Source organism: Anarrhichthys ocellatus, unplaced genomic scaffold, assembly GCF_004355925.1.
Source record: "Anarrhichthys ocellatus isolate YVR2014 unplaced genomic scaffold, GSC_Weel_1.0 scaffold9, whole genome shotgun sequence".
In the NCBI taxonomy this organism is placed as follows: Eukaryota; Metazoa; Chordata; class Actinopteri; order Perciformes; family Anarhichadidae; genus Anarrhichthys; species Anarrhichthys ocellatus.
Window position 1 is genome coordinate 4,361,222 of NW_022280039.1, and position 15,845 is coordinate 4,377,066.

Below are 15,845 nucleotides of genomic sequence, written 5' to 3' on the forward strand. Positions count from 1 at the left end.
GGGGGTAAGCAGCAAGTTAGCTTAGCTTAATATAAAGACTGGAAATGGGAACAGATCCATCAGCACTTCTAAAGCCCACTTAGTAAGACCAAAACATTTTCCAGCACATATCCTATTTCTTTTGAACACATTAAACAACCAAGATATCACATGTCAATTAGACTGGCATTCCTAGTCTTTGTGCTAAGCTAAGCTAACTGGCTGCAGCTTCATATTTACCGTACAAACATAGAGGTGGCCAAGAGTCAATCTTCTCCTCTAACTTTCAGCAAGACAACAAATAACCACATTTCCCCAAATGTTAACTATTCCTATAAATCATGGCACCCCCATGCCCACACACACACACACACACACACACACACAGCACCTGTGCAAGTATGCATGTGCGTAGTTATAATAATTTATGTTAAAAACCTAACGTAACAAATAACAGTGATGTAGAATATGTGTCAATATGTGCTCCAGACGGCCAGGCCAGCACCTTGCTTGGTAGCTCGCTGACATCGATGTGCGTGAAAGGATGAACGAGAGGAAAATTGTAAAGTGCTCTAAATAAAACACTATATAAATGCAGTCCATTTACTATATTAATTAATATTAGGTTATTCTCGGAAATAAAATAAGCGGTTTTAACCATAAATGTTGCTCTGTGCTGTAATATATATATATATAATATATATATTCCACCTCATTTACATAAAGTATCCTGTGATAATCTTTCCATATTTATTCAAGCATCCTTGTACTCTGCACCGTTGCACTTTTATCTCAATTTCATTGTGTTTTATGATCATATATATACTTATATATATTTGTGTGTGTACATAGCAGTTAGATGTTTATGCTTACTTTTGCTCTATTTTGTTGTCCTTGTTTTCCGTTTGTCTATTTCTGTGTATGTACGTTGAGAGCAACAGAGAAACCGGAGCTAAATTCCTTGTAAGTATTTGCAAACATGGCCAATAAAGCTGATTCTGATATAAACAATGAACAAAAATCAAAAAAGAAATTGAGTATGCTAATTGTTTAAATGTATTTCTGGAGATTTGTTTGAAGGTAAGGCTGTCACCGACCTTAGCTGTGAACTTACTGCACGTCTTACACAAGTTTTAAAACCGTGATTTATCTTCTTCTCAGGGAACCGCAGGCCCTTCGTTATGACGCCCCAGGGTGCCACAGCACCATGCACATAAACCACTGCTTAACTCAAAGGGATAACTCTGGAGCTCCATCTGGTGGTAAAAACTAAATATATAACCAACATATGGTCATCAATTAAAACAGGCAAAATAAGAAAAGGTTTTATGATGGCTTTAAACAAAGATTTATTTGTAAAGTTTAAACTCATGATGATGCACACTGCCCCATGGTTGTCAAGCATCTCTTTAATAATCCTAATGTGAATGATAAAATAATACCAATCCATCTTTAGAGTAACATTGTCCTACACCTCAAAATATTTAGAGATGTGTCCTCGGTTTATGTAACTGCTGCATAAAATACAGCATTATACATTGAAAAATAGATTTCATTACAAAACAAATTGTTATTTTACATGTATCTACACAATGAGCATTAAATTAAAATATAACATCAGCAAAATGTGAGGTGTGTAATACAAGCAACTAAAACAAACTACTGCATACAGGCAAGTGGCTGCTTGTAAATGCGTTATCCTTTTAAACCACTCTGCTTGTTATAACTGACCCAACACGTGCATTGCTTAGTAGACTTTTCTTTATATTAATCATATACAAAAACACATCTTACACATGTGTGCTCAAGCTTGTCAAAACTCCCTTTACTTTGTATCATTGTGATGAAAGTTAGAAAACAGACTTGGACCGTCACAAAAAAAGGATTGTCCAATATGCTTTGAAAAAAAAGGAAAAGAGAAAAGCCTCACCACCCCAGCATGTCTGCATAGTTCGCAAACAAAAGAGCCAGGTTTTCAAAAAGAGAAATGCTACAAATATCCCAAAGACATGTTGAAATCATTTGCTCCCTCTTGACTGTTCAAACAGAGCACGCCTGGTCACACGTAGCGTTTGTAGGTCATCTCAAAACAACAGTCTTGATCTGCTTTGGAACTTCTAGCATAATATATATATATATATTTAAAAAAAAAAAAACCAGACCCAAGATCTTCTTGGCTCTAACTGGATATTTGAGCAAAGCCAAGAGGAAGGTCAGCACAATTAGGTGATTTGCACTCGCTCGCTGTCACAGGAAACACATGCACAAATACACGCATACAGAATTGCATTTGGCAAGAGACAGCTTTCAGACTGATAAGCTTTTAACAAGGCAGGAATGTGTCATCCAGTGAGGAATGTCCAGTGTGCTCCTCTCTGCTGCCAGAGTAACGGGAGTTACCGCTGCTCTAAAGTGTCTGCAAGTGCCTGGCACAGTGAATATTGGGAGTTAAATCACATATATTCTACAGACTCTGAAAAAAACCCCAAAAAAACCCCCCAAAGTGACCATTTGTGCACTAGCAGGGTATGCGCATACAACAAACGTCCTGTTTAAACTGTCCGTTAAATAAGGGTCGTAGGAAAAGACGATGAACACAGTGTCGTGTGACTCAATCTCATGGGTCAATTCAAATTTAAGAACAAAAAACATGAAATGCACAAGCTCCCTTACTGGAAAAAACAACAACACAAAAACAGAAGCTCAATCTCAGAGTTGTACCTCCCAAAGTTAGTGAATCCTTAAAGGAATCCCATCCCTGCTGTGACCAACGGGGAATGTAACAGCGGAAACCTCTGCCAGGCTGCCCTCTAGTGAACTAAACGCTGAGTGAAAGATAATGGCTTAAGAAGTTGAAAAGCATGGAGTTGGACAATTTACATCCGCCTTCTGCACAGTACGACGAATGAATTCAATAGTGTTGAATTTGACTGGAAATGTATAGAAAAGCTGCATCAGCTGTGGCCCCTCATTGTTCTTTAAGTCCCATTTTAAACTTGAAAGCACACTGCTATGACGACATGACTTTGCTCCCAATGACTCAGTAACATGTCTCTCTTGAAGACAGAATACTTAAGGTCTGAATAACAGCATCAGGCATCAACAGGAGTTAACATCAGCTTCACATGAAGAAATGGCGTAAGCATCAAAGTAGTTGTACACGTCGCCAGGGTGCTTTAGTGTATCACAGTAATGTAATAGGCAAAACGGTGTCTAAAATGAATAAATGAATACTAAACAGTCCAACATTAGAATAATAGACCTTGGCAAGGCTGGCTGGTCGTTGGCTGAAGGGTGCTGGTGCTCCGTTGACTGACACACACACACACACACACACACACACACACACACACACACACACACGCTGACTGCTGTAGAGCTACAGGTATGTATCCTGCTCTGTGCTGCTAAGGCTTTGTGTGGATCGCTTAAGAAGAGATTCTTTGGCACAGGGAAGGTCTGTAGGAGGCGCTTGCTGCTGATGAGATGGGTCTGTTTCAGTCTCTGGTACAGTCTCTGGTACAGTCTGTGGCACAGATTCCGGCACAGTCTCCGGCACAGTCTCCGGCACAGTCTCCGGCACAGTCTCCGGCACAGTCTCCGGCACAGTCTCCGGCACAGTCTCCGGCGTCTCGTTGCTGACTGGAGGAGGAGCTGGTGGATCTGAAGGGGGCGGTGGAACGTCACTGAGAAGAGAATATGGATTAGGGATCTCCACAATAGGCTGGGATTTCTTAATGCTGCTCCTCTTCTTCATGCTGCTTTTCTTTTCCTTTTCCTTCTTCTTGAGCTGCGGGGTGGGCGGAGGCACCTCAAGTACAATGGTGGGGTTCTGCTGCAGGTCCTGGCGTCTTAGCGGCTCGGACAACATGATGATTCGAGCGCCGTGCATCCTCGGGGGGGATTTGAAATTCAGCTCTCCGCGGCTCTTCTTCCAGCGCTTCAGCTGGGTGTGGTTCTCCCTTTCCACGTCTCGCGCCGTCACCGGCACCTCCAGAATCTGCGACAGGAAAAGACACGTCATTAGGTCATAGCTGGAGTCAATTTCATGTTCAATGTATAAATCATTTTCAAAGGAACTGTGTGGGGAAAAGACCAGCCTATTTGCTGGAAAATACAGCAATACAGTTCCTTCCACGTGTTAAAAATGTGAACTTTTTCAGTAAATGCCAAAGGGCCTCAAGGCTGCATGGTCACCCACAGACAAGACAAGCCTTCGTATAAGAGGTGGTATTGTTAGCCTGGACAGAGAGCTTGGCACAGGAACCAGACACTGAGCAGCCAGCGCTCGGGTCAATTTGTCTCTGTATCACTTCAATTGACGCTCTCAAGAGTCTCTACTGTTTCCATGGCTGCATTTCTGAGCACCCAGTGTTCATGACCGCCACAACACTCCACATCTTTAAATGATTATGGCAGTGGAATGTGACTCTGTAGTAGACGACGTTAACAAAAATGGACAAAATATCAGGCAAAATATCATCGATGAACTAATCGACAACACTTACTGTATTTAGGTTGTTTATATGAGTGAATAGACCCACAACAACTGAAGAAAACAATATGCATGGCCCAGCCTATATAGACCAGCCCTTGTGTGACATAATTCTTTCAGTATTTTGATATATTCAACTAATTTAACTCCTCCTGCACCTGGTGGAGATTGATAATTTCATGCATGGACAATTAAGCAGGGTGAATGTTTCCCAACAAGGCACTTGCACACATGCATTCTGGTTTAAGACTCGTCTCCCTTGTCAGGGCACCATGTTGCTGCCCCTTTGCTGTTACCTCTCGGACCAGGAAGCCCTCCTGCATGTATCGAGGCTCTATGGCCCTGAGAAGCTCCATGGTTTCATACTGGCCCTGGCAGGCCTTCAGCTTCTCCCGGCTCCCCAGCATGCACTTCAGAAGCACCAAACCCACACGAAGGATTATCTTCACTCCTGGGAGAGGGAGAAGAGTCAGGACCAGTGTGAAGAAGTTCTACCTACAACATCTGGTCTCACTGCAACGACAGTGCTACGAGCCGTCGTTACCGTCACAGAGGAACATGTCCCAGACACGCAGCACAGAGGCCCAGGGCAGCGTCCTGGAGAAGGCACACATAAACCACTCCGTCATGTAGAGGATGGGGTCAATCTTGTGTTTCTCCAGATGGCGGAAGGCTAGTGGGGAGACGCGTCGCAGCAGAGCAAACAGGATCTCTCCATCTAACTGTATAGCTTCCTGAGAGAGACACAGGTAGGAAAGCATTAACAGGGAAAACAAAAGCCATTGTACTCTCTATTGTCGGGGCTGAAACCTGATATGCATGTAGATATTCAAGCAGTCCAAATGCATCATGTTGCTGGAAACACAATTAACAAGTCTTGTTTCCATTTTAAATGAATTACATAGTAAGAAAACAATAATGCTGAACAGTAATCAACAGGAAAAATGTATTGCGCAACATTGTTTACTTGTGTTGTGACGCAATCATAAATTATGGTCTGACAAGACTGACAACGCCTATTGGTTTCATCAGCGAGTTATGACACTCACACTGTGACCACTGCAACAACAAAATGCATCAGTTTTACTGTAATCGTAGCCAAAGCCCAGCTAGTTAATCTGGATCATAGTTGTTGTTACAGCAAAGTCAGATGATGTCAGATGATGTATGACTCACTCTCTCTCTCTCTCATTCCAACACCTGGTGATGTCATCGTGCATGCTTGTATGTGTCTCAATCTTACCAGGCCAGGACTGTAGTAGCCAGGAAGGTACTTCTCACAGATTTGGACCAGCCCCCAGAAGGCATCCTGTGGAAACAAATACAGATGACGTCAGGAAACCCAGTAGAGGCGTTAGTTTCACAGGACATTTCTGCATACTCACAAGGACAGCAGGCTCATACTGGAAATGTTAACTTATCTAGCCACTTATAATAAAGCACTTTGGATACGTGGCATAACATACAGCTGAAAGACAAAATAAATAACACTTTAAAGACAAGAACAGTGACGTTAGTACAAACACTACCACTAATGTAGGTCACAAACCTAAACAACGAAGCTGGGAATGCTAAACTAAAAAGTCCGGGGTTTGCACAATTTTACAGACATTTATCTGAGTTTTATGGCTGTGAATTAGAAAACCTACATCTACAGCCCAAAAAGGTCACCGTGACTAGAGTCATGATGTTCTAACTATTATTCAGTCTCTTGAGCAGCGCCAAGATTTATCTCCAGATGACATCATCTGTACAGTCCGTCTCTGTGCTGTTCAGATTAAAATAGACTCGTCTAAGGTCATAAATTAAGACAGAGCTGTAAAATGTAATTAAAAAAAACAACGTGTGATCTCTAGTCACGGTTGGATTTTTCTTTGAAAGACCAAAATATTAACAAGCCTTACAACAAATAAACTTCAGTACACAGTAGTTTATACGGCGTCTGTGGTGGAGAGATGTACCTCAGCAGGCATGTGCATAAGCAACACAGCAGCGATGGGGGCCTGAGCCTGGCAGTATCCCTCCTCTGGTCTGTACAGAGTGTAGGCCTTAAGAACACGGAACAGGTCCTGCTGCCTGCGGAGCGTCAAGACACCAATACTCAATCAAATCAGGACCGTGGCATCAATCCCAGTCTGTAATGTCACATCATGTTCAGACAGCGTACCCATGTCCTCCCCGAGACACAAACATCTCATGGAAAGGAAACTGTCGATGGAGGTCTTTCTCAATCACATCTACCCATTTGGGGTCTCCAGGCTGGCTATCCAGCTCCTGACAACACACACAGAGGACACAGTGAGATCTCTTTATTACACACTAACAATTCAGGGTTCTCAACCAAAGACGTAACCCACAGTTTCAGGAGCAATTTCTAAAGAAATTTAAACAAGAAGAGAGCCCAAGTACAGCATAGAAGAAGCTGCACAGATGGAAGTGAAGCAGAAAACTCTCTGACCTGAAACTTTCCTTGGTTCTGCTCTTTCTTCACCTTCCCTCCCGACAGGTAGAGCCATGCACGGCCTCGGAGAGCAGGAGGGATTCCTTTCTGGCACCGCAGCCTCACCTGAGCCACAGAGAAACAAATCACCAAATAAAGCAGCATAGAGAAGGAAACTAGTGTGACAATGGCTTGTCACAAGTCAAGAAAGGCTGGTGCTGTATGCAAAGTCTGTGGGAAAAGCACTGGACCCATCACTTGGTATCGATTCCTTTTCTTGAATACACACGAGTTATCTGTTCAAGACACTGTCACTGCATTACTGTGAAAAATGCCTATTGACAACATTCACCAAGATTAACTGGAGAAGTATTTGTAGCTTCTATTTGATCAAAGACCCGTTACATCTGCCACAAGCCAAGATGAAAGTAATACAATATCCCTTTCTAGTCCGCTAACATAATTTTACCCTGGAGGGGCCTAACCGCTGAGCTGAGGTAGCACTTCATACCAACTGTAGCAGTTAGGAGGGAAATGGTTGAGGTCAAACATACCTGGACACTAACTGCGCCATTCATGCACATTGTAATTACAGAAATTCTACCAAGATACTTCCTCGTTTCTTTGCTTGGCATTGTATCTGAGGAGGAATGTAGTGGCCTTAATAGACCCAATTTATGTAACGTACTTACTGTGTACAGTGGTGCACAAATACATTTCTTAGAATACCTCAAGCATAACTTGGGCAGGGTGTCAAAGTAGCAGTGAAGCTATAATCTGTCATATAGAGTCACAGGCCACCGTTGACGCAATAGATTGGTTGAACGAACACTGGTGTTGGTTTGAGTTGCATTACAATTTCTGGATTCTATTGTTTTTTTATTCTGATATGAAGCTTGCACACTTCCCCAAGGAGGCTGAGCTGTAACATTATTATGAACGAAGAGAGCACAATAAGGGATCAGACACTCTGACCTAGTCAGGTATTTGACAGGGTCTCGCAGCTCAAACACACCGTTTCTTCTTCCTGTGAGGAAAAACTGTCCCATGCATTTAAGTACAGCTATATTTTATCCTCACGGCACCTTTATTACATGGTAGTCTGTCTCAGAGGAGGTCACCACGGCCCCACCCTGAATCTGAGACTGTCAATTTGTCAGATGGGGCGTTAAAGGGATGGGTTGTGTCCTGCCCTGCTGCTGACTCATGGAAACAAGGTGAAATTGCAGCTCTGTGCTGAATTTCTGAGTGTTTGACATAGAACCAGCTAGGCAAGTGAAGCTGCTAATAATGTGTCATGTATACAAACTACTCAGGATTGATAGTTTTGCAGCATGGACACAATGGATGTAAAGCTAAGATATTGGCTTTCAAAAAGGTTTTAAAACAAAAAAAACAAAAGCACAAACTCAGGTCTGGCCTAACCACATGGCTACGAAACATACAAACGTGACATTTGACATTTTGTGTTGTTGAGTTAATACTTGGTGCTGACCTTATTGAATCTCTTGATCATCCACTTATCCCAGTGGCTGAGCATGTCCAGCCACTTCACCTCCCTTTGCCTGAGCACCTGTGGGTGTAAATCCTGAGCTCTGGGGGACGCAATGGAGGAAAGGAAGATAAAGTTCATATTTTGTCACATTAATTCAACATTAAACCAAATGAAACTGAACAGCTGAGGAAAAAGCCAGTGTAATTTCAAATAAGGGAAAGTCTGAAATAAACATTTTAATTGGCCGAACATAAATAGGCGGTGTGTTGGGAGGGTGTGACAAAAACAAACAAAACAAATCCCCAGTTCATCTTTCTGAGTGTATCATCAGATCTGCATGGGTGGCCATTGCTCGTATGCAGTCAGTAAGCTACGCACCTTGTTTTGAGGAGACTATAAAAGACACAAACTCAGATCTAGTCAATTTAATGGCAAAGCCTGTTAGACCTCAAAGATCTGCAGGATTTGACTGTTTTGTGATGCAATTTAACTTCAAAAAACTTAAGGGACCGCAAATAACATTCTCAAGCAGAAAAAGAAAACGTAGGCAAGTCTAACCTACATTATGAATGAGGTCTGATGCTTTACTCGGGTATGTCATTATCTCATCAACACAAGCCTGTAATTGTAGGGTTCAAACGTCTTCAAAGACAGCTTTGTCAAACTTGGGAATGCCCTCTTACAGTTAAAAAAGAAAAGAAAAGTTGTAGGCTATATGTTGGGGATCAGTACAACAATATGTTATTCTACAGCTTCAGCTTCTAAAGACCTTAAGCAATGATGAGTTACCTTCAAATCACTGCCACACAGTGTAAGTTAAAGCCTGGATTTGTGACCACCTATAAAACGGTGAGCCAAAAGAGGCCCTCCAGTAACGGGGCACCAGAACTGTGGCTCCAAGTCTGCCAAAACTCCAGAAAACAGGAAGCTCCCAGCCAACCAGTGCTTGGCACAACTTACACTCACTCCTTCCACTATTTCAGTGCTGTGGGTTTAAGGCCCCCAGTGAAAAAGGGAAGAAAGAGAGGCCTTCTTAGGAAAAACACAAAAAAACAAGTGCAACTTGTCTCAAAGGCAATCAAATAACAAAACAGCATAGTGCGAATTGTTTCTTCAGCTTTTCCTACACACGAAAAGTAGTAAAATATCTATGAAGAAGTGGTTTACATGACGGAATGAAGAAAAAAAACATGCTACATGTTGTCTTAATCTGCTTGCCTCCAGCTTTTATATTTGACATATTGGGTGAGGCAAACACTGGGCATAAACAGGACATTGTGCCACGCAGCAAGTCGCGAGCTCTGTCGTGCAGAAGACACGAACTAACATAATGTGTGGGGTGTAATTACAGCTAGATTAACTGCTACATTTTGACCCTTTTCTGGACTTTATCTGAAGTGAAATAAAACATAATCGAGTTTGCAGTTTTTTTATAATTTAGATGAGACGACACTGGCAGGAGTTGAGAGAAACTTACGATTCCTCCGTGTGCTGCTGTGCCCCACCAATGAATCCATATTTATCGGTTTGTCTGTCGCTGGTGAATCCGTTGATCTCCGAGTCTGATCCCAACGAGTTTTCATCGTCCATGCGACTGCTGCCGATAGTCCGGATGCTCATCGTGTCCAACGATTGATGGCCGTTCTCTATTCTGGCCATGGTAGCGAGAGAGAGCTAGCTGGCTAGCCAGGATAGCTAACGTCAGCGGAGCTAATGTTGACAGCCCAAAGTCAGACCTGCTCCTCTGGAAATGTTGTCGAGCTCAACCGCATCGACGCCATGATTCTTGGACGCGAGTTAAAACTTCCCCAACTACTGTTCCGTCTATAACTGTTATGCACCGTTACGCTTTTAACCGTCAGGCATCAAATAGATTAAGAGTTAAGCTAGCGAGGTAAACTTTAACGCTTATTCTGATTTAACATTAGCCAGCTAATGGTGGGCTGCTAACGTAAAGTTAGCCTTACAAAGCTAGTGCTCAACACAATCCACAACTATTGTTATGACGATCCTACCTTTAACAGACTAACCCGGTATTGTCAGCTTGTATTTCGTGAACTAACTATGCTGGATGGTAAACAAACTAGTTTATCAGGACGTCTTGACTCGCTGTCCTGTCGTCCAGAGTGAGCTGGACAGCTTTAGTCTCGACCAAGTCTTCAGTCCGGGGTTGGTACGGGTACCCCTAGTGGCTGCCTTAGAAAGTAAATCTAGTGTCTGGAAAAACAATACGCTAGGCTACATGCACTTCATATAATCTTAAATGTCAAAGTAAACCACCATTTTAGTGTTGACTAACCTTTTATTGTTGTATTTAGTCTACATCACTAATGATGGTGCATCAGAGCACGTGGCCTGCATTAATCACATTAACTAGTTGCTAACCTTACACACCAAGAAGCAACAAAAAGTAAATTATTTTTTTATTCCTTTATTTAGCATTATGTGTCTCTACACGTTGTTACAAGTTACTATATACTGTATATCATCATGAAGAAATCAAGAGCTGAACCAATAGTGTGAAGCCAGTACAGTACAACTCATTTAGCATTCTGAGGGGACAATTAAGAAAAAGACCACAACCACATAATTTTTGAAAATTGTCATTAAACTAAAATTACATGACAAGAGTGAGTGAAAAACACATTCACATGTAAAATATTTCTTCTTGCTGCATGGCTCACTTCTTTCTTCCGCCTCTCTCCTTCAGTGCCAGGTGAATGACCGCGCCGTTGCTCATGTTGTAATAAGCCAGGGAGTTGGAATCTTTAATGAAAATGCCCTAAAAAGGAACAAAGAAATACAATGTATTATTCTAGAAGTAAGGTTTCCTTTTTTAACCTTTTTAACCTAAGATTAAAATAACAGTTTACCTCAAACTGTAACTTCTGTTTCCCTGCTGGCATGCCCGTAGCTTCATGGATTTTGACTTTAATAACAGACACCTGTGGAGACATTGCATTTGCAGATCCATAAGAATGCAGTTGGTGCACTGGCTTACACTTAAAAACACGGAAACAATAAGCCACCATTTGCAAACCTGATCTGTGAGCGGGACAGTGAAATTCAGCACTTGGCCATTCAGCTTCCATTCGGTCTTGTCCTGCATGTTGGGTACCTGTACTTTAACTGCCACGGGACCCTGGAGAGGAAAAAAGACATCATGGTTTAAGCTAAGACTATCTGTAATAAAGAGATTGGTTTATCAATGAAATCTAGGAATATTGAACATATACCTAGACCTACTTTACTCATATTCATCACTTTGATTTGGTTGTTCCTCTGTAATCTGTATATTTAAATCCCTGCCTATATTTGTCTCTAATAAAAAGTTTGAATTCTGTATTTAGAATTTTGTCTAAACGCAGATTTCACCATTAACTATTAGAAATAAACAAACAACATTTCACTGCTCTAACAAACCTTATTTCTGCGAAGGAACTCCTCCTCTGGCATAAGGTTGTCCTCGGTCTTCATCTTCTTGTTGACTGGCTCATCATCGTGAGGTGGCGGTGGGTGGGATGGTGGTGCAGGAGCAGAGCTCGGGGGTTGTGGTACTGGAGGGGCAGGGACAAATGCTGAAAGAAAAAAAAAAACAGTTATTTCAATTTAAAATGATAATGAGGAGGCCTATGTGGGAAAGGGTTCCCTTAATGTCCCAAATATTTGCATATTTATTTTGAATGTCAGGGATAAGTGTACGGAAACTGTCATCTTACCAGTTGGAACAACCATGGGAGGTGGTCTGGGGGCCATAATGTGAGGTCCCGATGGCTGCATGGGGACCACATTAATGCGGGGAGCAGGAATCATGGGAGGCATTGAGGCTATAACTTGTCCTGAAGCAAGGCGCACCACAGGAGCCATAGGTCTTGGAATTACAGGTACAGCAGACAGGAGAGTGGTGCGCACTGGTCCCATCGGTCCCATCTGTTTACAATCAACACATTAGTGAGGTATTAGTTTTAGAATTAAATTGAATTACAAATGAACTGTTTTTTTAAGTTACTTACAGAGTGGGGTGGGCGAGGCATCATCATTTGGTGACTGGGTTTAGGCATACCCATTTGGGAGGGCATGGGAGGCTGGTGATGAATATCACTTGGCTTGCTTGGGCCAATTTTCTCCTTGGTGTCGTCCTCTCCCACCAGTCCTTTGGCCTTGTGAATGGCTTCGATCTGCTCTTGCAGGGTGATGTTGGCCTGAGCCGCCTGCTGGGTACGAGCCATGCTTCCCGAGTGGCCATCCCAAGTAACCTGGTAACATGGAAAGAGAAAAAAAACGTACAGACTCAGAACCTCAGGAATTCCTGTAACTCCTTACTGTGTAATATAAACCCATGACTGTACCCACCTTCTCCTCTGGCTTCTGGATTTCTTCTTCACCGATCTTCTTACCGATGGCTGTCTCTTCCACACCAAAGATATCTGTTCGCCTCTCAGCCAGTTGTTTCAAGCTACTCTCGATATCCAAACCAGGAGCGTAGACCTCATCTTCGGTCTGTCTCTCCCTGATGCTGCGGTCCCTTTGTTCCAGCCAGCGCGGATCCAGCAGACCAATACGCATGTGCTCTTGCATTTTGCTGGCTTGGATCTTCTCACCAGTAATTGGTGAGATGAGGTACTCATCTGGAGTTATGATTGAGGGTGGAGGCTTGGAAGCTGTTAGGAAAAGATGGCTTGAGATCAACACACTGTACAGCTTGTTATGCAATTGGTATTCCCTCATCTAAGGGAGCATGTGTTACCTTTGGGATCGTAGTCTTTGCGAATGATAACCTGGTCTGGAGTCGGGGGCAGTGGGGGTGGCATAGGGTTGTCTGGTGGCAATGGAGCCTTCATGCCATCATCGTCATCATCAGATCCCTAAAGAAAGCAGGAGGGGGTGGATATAATAATATGATGTTACCAGCACTTATTTTTTGTTAATTTTTTAAGCAGAGGGTCAGAAAACACAAGTATTTAGTTGGATGAAAATGAAATGGGGGCAGCCTGCGATTGGTCAAGGATCAACAGTTTACAAGAATTCATTTCTTCATCACTTCTTACCTCATCCATGTCCTGCACTTGTGTGTCTTGATCAGGCTGTGAGGGCTGGCCTTCGGCCCGGACCTCCCGCTCATCGTCGTCATCCTCACTCTCAACCTCCATCTCCACCTCCTCACTCTCTCCATACTTCTCATAGCGCTCTTGGATGAGGATGCGAGCGCCAAGCTCCTCTGGTGTGGTAGGTGGGGGGAAGTGGCCTGGGGGAAATAGAGATGCCAGTAAACATAAATTATTCTAGCTACATTTAGGGGGTTACATGTTTAATAATTATAATAATTGTGGATATATTACCTTGTTCGTTGGGCTGGAAATCCACCGTCTCAACCACTACAAAGTCATGCCAGTCAATTTGGGCATACGCCACACGTTCTTTCTCCCTTTCCTCCTCCTCCTTCTTTCTCTCGCGCTCCTGGAACTTTGCCCACTCAACACGGTACTTCACCTGATGGTTGTGCAGAAAGACAGCTGCTTAACATGTGCAACGTGCCATCATGTGGTTACTCTGAGAAACAGTCACAGTTTAAGGGAATTACCTGGTCCATAACCTCTCTGGGATTCTCAGCCTCTCTCTTCAGCTTGGCCAGAAGGCCTTTGGGAGGGATCAGAATCTACACGTTGTGAGACAAATCAAAACAGAGTTTAGCATCCCCTCCAAACATACAATAACGGTAATATCAGAGGATCAATTTGTGCGGTCACCTTTGTGTACTGCTCAACTAGTTTGGTGAAGTAGTTGAAAAGGCTGTGCTGTGGCCGCAGAAAGTCAAACTGGTAGTTCCTCTGTTCTTTCTGCATAAGCTGAGTAAGAAACTGGCGGCCATTGCGAGCAACAAACTGGGCAGTGAGCTTGACAACATCGAGATCAAATGCTGAGATTGATGGAGGATCCGCAATGAACTCGTACTCAGGAGGTGGTTCTTTGGGGACAACTGTCTCTTGAATCACCTGCGCCTAATGACAATTACAAAGGTACATTAGTAACAAATATCCATTAAAGGGACATGAAAAAAAAACATGCAGATTAAAATGCCGTGTCTTACTTTCTGAAGCTGTTGAGCTTGCAGCATGGCCTGCTGCATAACCTTGGGCACGGCTGCAGATGGTTCCTGTCCTTTGCCCTCCTTAAATTCATTGACTTTGTGACGGTAGTAGGCATGGTACGGGTCATTTGGGTTGAGGAAATTAAACTTTGGATTGTTAATTTCATTCTGACGGATTCTTGCTTCAAACTCTGGTCCATTCCTGTTAAATGACAAGGAATTTGTTTAGTTATACAATCCATTGAAGACTGCAGCTGTATAAAAGATGATACAATTGACACATGTGGAGTTACCAACCTGGCAACAAAGCTGGCTGTCTTGTCAACGATGTTTCGAACCTCAGGAGGTGGATAAATGATACCAACGATGGGTTTAGTGGCTGGGGTTTCTTCTACTGGAGCCTCATTCTGTTGGCATAATTCATATTTGTTAGGCATTTGTAATATGCAAGATACAAAATATATAAGAATCCTATTAACTATCACTCACTACCAACACATTAGCTTCAACCTTCACCCAACTTGCATAACATTAACCTCCCTTACCCCTTGTAGCGTCATGCCATGCATACGGATTTAAGTTTAATTAGCAGATGTTTTGAACTATCGGTTGGTCATTATGTCCCCACCTCAATAAATAGAGGAACATTTAACTTGCGGCACATTTCAGTATGAATAACATTTGAAAAATGCGCAGCCAACATAATATCCCTTCTACAAAATAATTTTCGGGTTACTGTAGACAATGCAGATGTCGCCGTAAAAGTTGAAAGTTTCAGGGGCTAACGTACAATTGTTTCAAAACGTAAAATTGCGTTTTAGTTAAAGCTAACGTTAGCGTTGTGCGTGAATTGACCCTGAAAGCTAACTCCAAGCTAACAGGAGTTACGCCTTGTGGCGATTATCCAAAATAGACGTCAACGTTACCTACTCCTACTCTGCAATTCACGTTCATTGACACATTTCACAGCAAAAAGTTAATTGTTCACCAGTTCCCCCACTCACAAACAGTATGCCAGCTACATTGCTAGCATGAGCTAACTCGTCACCTTGTTGTTGGGCTCCGGCTGAACGATTTGAACAGGCCCAGGCGGCATGGCGAAGTCTTTTTTTGGGGAAAACTGGAAGTAACCTGCAAACACCAAACCAACAAAAAGAGTTATGTATTTAACATACACCGATTATACTATATATTTAGCTAGAAACGCAATCTATAACAACTTAAAGTCTAAATTTGCTGTAGTTGGAACACGTACTGCCTCGCGCTTTTGTTGACCCAATAGAGACGTATTACTTCCGGACACACGCCGCAACGCATTATGGGAGTTGTAGTACTTTTTACAGGTTGC

General features: G+C 42.7%; 2 protein-coding genes across 3 annotated transcripts; both read right to left on the reverse strand.

Moving 5' to 3' along the window:
* Positions 1–336: 336 nt before the first annotated feature.
* Positions 337–10,728, reverse strand: LOC116384422 (TBC1 domain family member 10A-like). Of its 2 annotated transcripts, XR_004212810.1 has the most exons (10): positions 9,887–10,068; positions 8,410–8,509; positions 6,933–7,040; positions 6,642–6,748; positions 6,436–6,550; positions 5,718–5,783; positions 5,019–5,208; positions 4,771–4,925; positions 3,296–3,979; positions 337–366 (listed from the first exon to the last, which is right to left on the reverse strand). XR_004212810.1 is itself a non-coding variant. In XM_031849054.1 (9 exons), the coding sequence occupies exons 1-9, from the start codon at positions 10,066–10,068 to the stop codon at positions 3,359–3,361; spliced, it is 1,644 nt and encodes a 547-aa protein (XP_031704914.1). In that variant the 5' UTR covers positions 10,069–10,728; the 3' UTR covers positions 1,784–3,358. The 2 variants fall into 2 exon arrangements, 1 of the variants encoding a protein (XP_031704914.1); XM_031849054.1 differs by lacking the exon at positions 337–366 and having other exon boundaries at positions 1,784–3,979; positions 9,887–10,728.
* A 96-nt stretch (positions 10,729–10,824) lies between these two features.
* On the reverse strand, positions 10,825–15,832 carry sf3a1 (splicing factor 3a, subunit 1). The gene is made up of 16 exons (XM_031849051.1): positions 15,753–15,832; positions 15,546–15,628; positions 14,795–14,904; positions 14,498–14,699; positions 14,157–14,408; positions 13,991–14,065; positions 13,749–13,899; positions 13,458–13,654; positions 13,157–13,274; positions 12,763–13,070; positions 12,423–12,665; positions 12,129–12,339; positions 11,833–11,987; positions 11,450–11,551; positions 11,283–11,354; positions 10,825–11,191 (listed from the first exon to the last, which is right to left on the reverse strand). Exons 2-16 carry the CDS (start codon positions 15,591–15,593, stop codon positions 11,090–11,092), a joined length of 2,346 nt encoding a protein of 781 aa, XP_031704911.1. The 5' UTR covers positions 15,594–15,628; positions 15,753–15,832; the 3' UTR covers positions 10,825–11,089.
* Between the last annotated feature and the right edge of the window lie 13 nt (positions 15,833–15,845).

Coding starts and splice junctions, on each gene's coding strand:
- LOC116384422 (XM_031849054.1), bottom strand. CDS start 10,068: ATGGCCAGAATAGAGAACGGCCATCAATCGTTGGACACGATGAGCATC. Junction 8,510..9,886: donor CAGCAGCACACGGAGGAATC/GTAAGTTTCTCT, acceptor TGCGTCCCCCAG/AGCTCAGGATTTACACCCAC. Junction 7,041..8,409: donor TGATCAAGAGATTCAATAAG/GTCAGCACCAAG, acceptor TCTGTGGCTCAG/GTGAGGCTGCGGTGCCAGAA.
- sf3a1 (XM_031849051.1), bottom strand. CDS start 15,593: ATGCCGCCTGGGCCTGTTCAAATCGTTCAGCCGGAGCCCAACAACAAG. Junction 14,700..14,794: donor ACAGCCAGCTTTGTTGCCAG/GTTGGTAACTCC, acceptor GTCATTTAACAG/GAATGGACCAGAGTTTGAAG. Junction 14,409..14,497: donor AAGCTCAACAGCTTCAGAAA/GTAAGACACGGC, acceptor AATTGTCATTAG/GCGCAGGTGATTCAAGAGAC.